The 7,225-nt window shown below is 30.3% G+C and overlaps 1 protein-coding gene across 1 annotated transcript; it reads left to right on the forward strand.

Moving 5' to 3' along the window:
* The first annotated feature begins 4,629 nt into the window (after positions 1–4,629).
* LOC141249483 (uncharacterized) lies at positions 4,630–5,484 on the forward strand. Its single transcript, XM_073669631.1, has 3 exons — positions 4,630–5,055; positions 5,126–5,247; positions 5,334–5,484. Exons 1-3 carry the CDS (start codon positions 4,630–4,632, stop codon positions 5,482–5,484), a joined length of 699 nt encoding a protein of 232 aa, XP_073525732.1.
* The last annotated feature ends 1,741 nt before the right edge of the window (positions 5,485–7,225 follow it).

A 7,225-nucleotide genomic window follows, 5' to 3' on the forward strand; every position in this document is an offset into this window, starting at 1 on the left:
TTAAATATATTTATTTAAAAATTTTAAAATTTTGATATTCCTTAAAGCATTTATTGAGACGAATCAAACAAGATCACTCATGACTATGTTTTTACTTATATATTGAAAACTATTAACAAGATTCCTTTTAACCGATGAATAGTGCCGAAAAAAGTGAGACTAACTTTTGGGGACGGATAGAGTAATTAACTATTTAATTCTATCCTATCATCCTAATTCCTAATATATATAGAATAATAAAAATCATTGGAAGTGATATAAAAAAGTAAATGTAGGGTTTAAGATCTCTAATAAGATTATAAAATAATAGTAAATGTAGTTCTTGATCTTCATGTAACCGATTGAATTCATTAAACTCTCATATATCCTTTTTCAGTGATGGCAATATTTAATGACATTGAACAAAATAAGGTGCACAGATCAAAAAATGGAAATAGAATAAATAAGAAGACATAGTCAAAGGAGAGAAGAGTATTACATAGTACTATTAAGGGGAGAAAAAAGGAACACAGAACACGAACGACAGAAAACATCGGCCAAAAACAAACAAACATTCAAAAACACAAGAAAAATTAAAATGAACATACAATGAAAAAAAATAGAAGGAAAAAAAAGGATGAGATGCATGGTACTTAAGAGAAGAAAAAGGTGTGAATTTGGAAAAATTAAACAACGAAATGTGAGTGAGATAAAATAAGATAGTCTTACTAACAAACTTATTTTTTAATTATGGGATTGAATTCTTATGAAATAATGGATGAAGTACAAAACACACAAAAAAGGTTCCATTGAAACCAAACACGATAAATTAAAATAAAAAGGAGATAAAAAAACTTTTAAAAAAATGGCACTATAATACAACATGGCAATAAAAAATGAGAGTCAAAAAACAATACACAGGAGGTCTTAGTAAAAAGCTTATTATTTAATTATGGGATTGAATTCTTATGAAATAATTGATGAAATACAAAACAAGAAAGTTTCATGGTAATCAAACATGACAAATAAAAGGAAAAAAAACTTTTTAAAAAATGGTACCATAATACAGCATGGCCAAAAAAAATGAAAAGTGAAAAACAGAACACAAAACACAAAATAATGTATAAGCAACATGAAACATGCAAAAGCGTACAAAAATAATATAAAAAAAAATTGGTCGTGCATAGCACGAGCCCGAAGGTCCTAGTATATACTGTAATTTTAGCGGTGTCAAAAACATTGAATGACTCCCCTTAAAAGCCAATATTATTTACACCACTTATCATATGAGAAAAACACTAAATGCACCATTAATTATTTTGAGTTACTTAATATAAATCCTCTTATATATGTAAAAAAGTAAATGATTATTTCTTGGGCTCAACTAGATAGGATTATTGGACTCTTCGAAATGTAGCTCAACTAAAACTAGACCACTAATATTCACATAGTATTTTTTATTGTATTATTATTTTTAATAGAAATTATTTACGTGCGCTCAATTAGATAGGGTTATTGGACTGTTTGAAATGTAGCTCGATTAAAACCAGACTAATAATACTCATATAGTATTTTTTATTGTATTATGATTCTTTATACAAAATATATGGTTATATTATAATTCCAGTTTCTACAATTATAAATCAACTCTATAAATTAGCGAATACATATATCTAAATCCTTTATTTCAAAAACTAATAATTTATATAGATAATAAAAAATAGTTCATTCGTAACAAAAAAAACAAAGTATAATAATAATGTCACATAGAAGATGTATTGATGATACACTATAAAAAAATATAATAGGAACGAATTATCATCTACACTCGAGTCCTCATGTCAAGAACAAAGTATAATAATAACATCACATAGATGAATTATTAATAATGCGTTACTGAAAATATATAATAAGGACGAATTACAATCTATATTCGAGTCTTCACTATACCCCGTGCGAAGCACGTGCCACAATCTTCTAGTATACTATAGAGTTGGATGTTCTAAAAACAATAAATATCAATAATCAATCTAAAACTACATCTAAAATAAATAATAATAATTCAAACATAATTTTTCTCACAATTACACCAGCAATTACACAAGATCGCATTTAGTCTGACATTAAAAAACTTAACGACTTTCTCCTGCATTTATTCAGGTAATGCAGAACTTGACGACTTCCTCCTCAGATAACTAATTCAATCTATAAATACCTCTACAATGGAGAAATTCAGAGATTATCATCGGACACTGCACAAATAAGATGGTTAGTTCAAGCTCGATTCACTTGTTCAGGTAATGGAGTTGGTATTGTGTCTTCACCTGCTTTAATTGCATAATTGATCAGTTATGTATTATGTCTTTTCTACTTTCTTTGTTAAAGAATTTTACATTTGACTGAAAGCCACGATTCTACAAATTGGGAATCACATGATGTGCGTACATGCCAAGTTCAGTCCAGTGTTAATGGAATTGGTATTATATATGATTGCTTGGTAAATTGTTTAGCTATGTTGTCAACATAGATATTAAATTCGTTTAAAATTCATAGTTTTATCATCATTATTATAATCTATTGTTAATGTAACTGGTATTGTATAAGATTGTTTGATCAAATTGTCTAAATTATTTATAGAGTAATATAAAAATAAAAATATATCATTTATTACTTGTAGTTGTAGTTAATTCGTTTTATGAAAAAATATGTAAAGGTCGCATTTTGTACATTACTACAAAGTTGGTGTTATTTTATTTACTTTTGAAAGATATGGTTATTTTATTACAATTGTTGGACAAAAGGCATATGCGAAGTACGGGCTACAAACCTCTAGCTTATATAATGGTTAAGGTGTAACCAATTATTAAACGAGCCTCTTAATTTATTTTTTATTCTTTAAATTTTTTAAGAAATATTATTGAAAATAATTATCTGTGATAAAATTTTGGATGAAGATAAATACAAGTTAAATGTTAATCATATAAACCTTATTTACTCTCTTTTTTTTTATCTTATTATATAAACTTGTGATTTAGTTTTTCCATCAATAAAATATCATACCACTAAATTAAAATTATATAAAACAATATATCTATAAGTCAGGAAAAAGAAAAATACTAAATTAATTCCTCAATCAGTTTCTAATTATTCGAGTAGAATTGGGTTTGACCCCAAAAAAAATCCGTCAAGTCATGCTAGGTTAGGAATGCGCCATGCTAGAGTCTGGGTTGACCTAACAGGTCAAGATAATGAAGAAGTTAAGAAGAGAAAAAATATTAGACAAATACATGTAAGAATAGCCCTCAATTTAGTTTAAAATTAAAAGAAGAAAATAGTTGAAAAAAATAAGGTAAGTAGCTGAGATAAACATTTGACATGTAATTTGAACAAACCATAATTGTTATGACATTAATAAAATACTATCATAATAAACCAATGTATTTATTGTCCCAAACCCCATATGAACTAATAAGTTCCTTTGCAAAATGTTTGTGTGAAAAAAGTATGGTGTTAGCAAACTTAACTCACTAACTACGATCTTATCAAATAAATATACTTCTCACAAACAAACACGGGCTATCCTTAGTCCCTTTATATAGATCTTGAATTTTATTATGGACGTCTTAAAATATAGATCTCACTTTTCCTTTTTACGAAAATCTTATATCCAATTTAAATACTCCTAATACTTCTTAACCCACTTATACACCCTCTCTTCATTAGATCAATCTTTTTCTTGATTATTAGTATTTCCTTAATTTATTTCGATAATGACAAACAAAGTCTACAAAAAAGGAAGGAGAGAGTATGAACTTTTCTTTTCCTTTTTCTTCTTGTCTTGGCCCCAAACATGTGTTAAATATATATTCCCTTTGTTCCATTATATAGTTCTCGTTTTCAAAATTATGCGAGATTTTCGATAATTTGTGTAGTATTGATTGAATAAAGAATAAATAGAAGAAATGATGAGAGAGATAATGATAAATGGTACTCATTGGTTAAAAGGAAGGAGTTGAGTGAAGAGAAAGTAGAGTGACAAAGTAAATTTTTCTGACAAAAAAATATTTTTTAAAACGTCCAAAAAAACATAAGTTAGTACTCCCTCTGTCCCCTTATATAGATCTCGTATTCTATTTCCGGCGTCACAAAATATAGATCCCATTTTCCATTTTAAGAAATTTTTATACCCAATTTAACTAATCTCAATACAATTTTACAATTCTCAATCCATTTTTTCACACACTCTCTTCATTAAAACATCCCCTCTTATTTTTCTCTCTATCTCTCTCATCTAATCATTTAATTTTTACTTTACTCTCTCCTCTTCTTTTTCCTTTCTTCTTTTCTTAAATTATCTCAAAAACATTAACTAGATCTTAGGTATTGAGGGAGTATAGGAAACGGAAAGAGCACTACAATTATCTGATTCCAAATATTGAAGATATACCCAATTACCCATACCCTCCCACCAAACGCGTCTTAAATCTGTCCTGCAGATGTAACATAAATGAAATCCATATTAACCTCACTTCCATGAACCCTCTCTTTCTCTCTCCTTGATATCACCGCCGGTTAAATTGACCCCTTTCATTCATTACACTCCTTCTTCCTTCTTCAACTGCATCTCAAAAACACCCAAAACCAAACACAATGGCAAGAGCAGGCTCAATCTTAAGGCAGCTAAGCCTAAAAGAGAATTGGAGATCAACCTCAAAGAAGTGGACACGCAGCAGAAGCTTCAGCTACCAAGGCGGCTATGGCGAAGGAGGAACCTCTTCTAATCACAGAAACTCATGGAAACAAATGGGCGGTTTGAACGGGATGATGATGAATGCCTACTCTGATAACAACAACAACTCTCAAATGCTTGAGAAAAAGAGAGTCATGGTGGTTGTTGACCAGTCTTCAAGCTCAAAGCACGCCATGATGTGGGCTTTAACTCATGTAGCTAATAAGGGCGATTTACTTACACTTCTGCAAATCATTTCTCCCTCCGAGATTGGATCTTCTCACTCCGACAATGGCTTCCTCGCTAGCTCTCTCGGTTCACTCTGCAAGGCCTGTAAGCCCGAGTTCGTTTCTAGATCTTCTTTTCCCTTTGTTTCCGATGTGTTTTAGGGGTAAAGTTTCGTTCTTTTTTTGCCAGGTTGAAGTTGAAGCATTGGTCATACATGGACCAAAGCTCTCAACAGTTTTAAGCCAAGTGAAGAAGCTAGAGGTATCAGTTTTGGTTTTAGGTCAGAAAAAACCCTCCTCATTCATTAGTTGGTAAGTTTTTTCTACTGAATCTGAATTAAACCCTTTTTTGGATTAGATCTCATGATTTAGACCCACTAATCATTACCCATTTTCAGTCTATTTGGGATGAGCAGCTCAGAAGACTTTGTGGAGCAATGCATTAGCTATGGAGAATGCCTTACTATTGGTGTAAGAAAGCAAAGCAAAGGCATGGGGGGTTACCTTATCAGCACCAAATGGCAGAAAAATTTCTGGCTTTTAGCCTAAAAAAACTTGTGTTTTTTTTAATCTTTTAACTAGTGTGACTCCTTTCCTGTATTGTGGTATAAAAATGGAAAGTAATGTAACTAATTATGTTACTATAGTCTCTAATTCAGTACTACTAGTCTACTACTAATTGCATATGAATTGCAGAACTTTATGGTTATTGGTGATAAATAAAATATTTGTTTAAATGTTGGGGAAAATACCAAATAGTTAAAATATTTGAATTCGACATGGCCATGAAGCTACTGGTTAGATTCCACCTAGAAGATTAGCATGAGGATAAGACAATTTTTGTTTGTCCAGTAGTGATTTATTAAGTTGAAGTACTGTAAATGAATACCCTTTGCTGCTTGACAATTTTGGTTACTGTGATTGTTGTTGTATGTTTTGAATGCTCTGTCGTTTGTTTCTGTATTTTTTATGCATTTAAATGGGTTGATTATTATTAAAACTGAATTTGCAAATTTTCACTTGGTAATGCCAATATGCTTGAAACTACATCAGAGACATATGAAGACAAGAAAAACCACAATACAAAACTTTTATCTCCTTTGTTAGGGGAGCGTTTGGTAATGGTAAATTTCATCTACTTTCAGATAAAAAATGGTAAATTTTATCTCTAGGGTTTCATCCAAAAAATATTTTGGGAACAAAAATTCATCTCATATACAGTTCGTTTGGTAAACTAGTTGAATTTTAACTTTTCCATCTAGCTGAATTTAATTTGGAGAAAAGTTAGCTTAACTTCAACAACCAGCTCTTGCTAGATTGCCAGTTTGTGGGAAAATATGGAGAAAAGTTAACTGAATCATGATAAGCTAGTTTATTTGCATCTAGCTGAAATTTTGGACTTAAATGGTCATTCGGCAAAAACACCCCTAACAAGCTACTAAATAAGCTAGCTTATTGGATTTTAAGCTAGTAAACAAATGACCCCTAGTGACATCATGCATTTTCATCTACTTTTTGAACACTCATCTAATTTGAGGCAAATTTTTTTATCTCTCATATCAAACTTAATTTTGTAGTCCATCTAGATGAATAAAGGCTGAATTTTACTGGACAAAATTACTCTCACCTCTCCATCTGACAGTGAGTTGCACATTTAAATTAAATGCCCAATTTGGTAATTATACATCCACTCTCATACAATTCATCTAAACCACTTACCGAACACCTTTTTACCTCAACAATTTCATCTATCTAAAAATTCATCTATCATCATTCATTAACCTTTTCATCTAAAGATAATTCATCTACTAGATTCATCTAGATGAAAACAAAAAAAATTATCTACAGTTGCCGAACTGAGCCTAAGTGAATTATTTTCATTGTCTATGCAGTAAACGAAATGTACCACTTTTCATCTATTCTCATATTTTCATTTAGATGAATGAAAAAATCTTCGTCTAAGAAGTTGAGGATGAATGAAAAAGTTCATCTAAATGAAGTCTTGTTATGTACACTCATATAATTCATTTACATTATCTACCGAACACCTTTTTACCTCAACAGTTTTCATCTATCTAAAATTTCATCTACCATTCATTTCATTATCGTTTCGTCTTATTTTAATTCATCTACTAGATTTCATTTTTTTCAGTATCACCATAAACTTCCAAGCGATTGTTAAGAGAGTTGAACGTGAGTATCTATTCGATTACATTACATATACGATTAACCGTTCCAAAACACCATGCACAAATTCACCCATATTAACAGCATGGGAGTTGCAAAAAAT

The sequence above is a fragment of the Phyllobates terribilis genome, unplaced genomic scaffold, assembly GCF_046119375.1.
Source record: "Phyllobates terribilis strain yellow unplaced genomic scaffold, ASM4611937v1 Scaffold_4613__1_contigs__length_58919, whole genome shotgun sequence".
Taxonomy (NCBI): Eukaryota; Metazoa; Chordata; class Amphibia; order Anura; family Dendrobatidae; genus Phyllobates; species Phyllobates terribilis.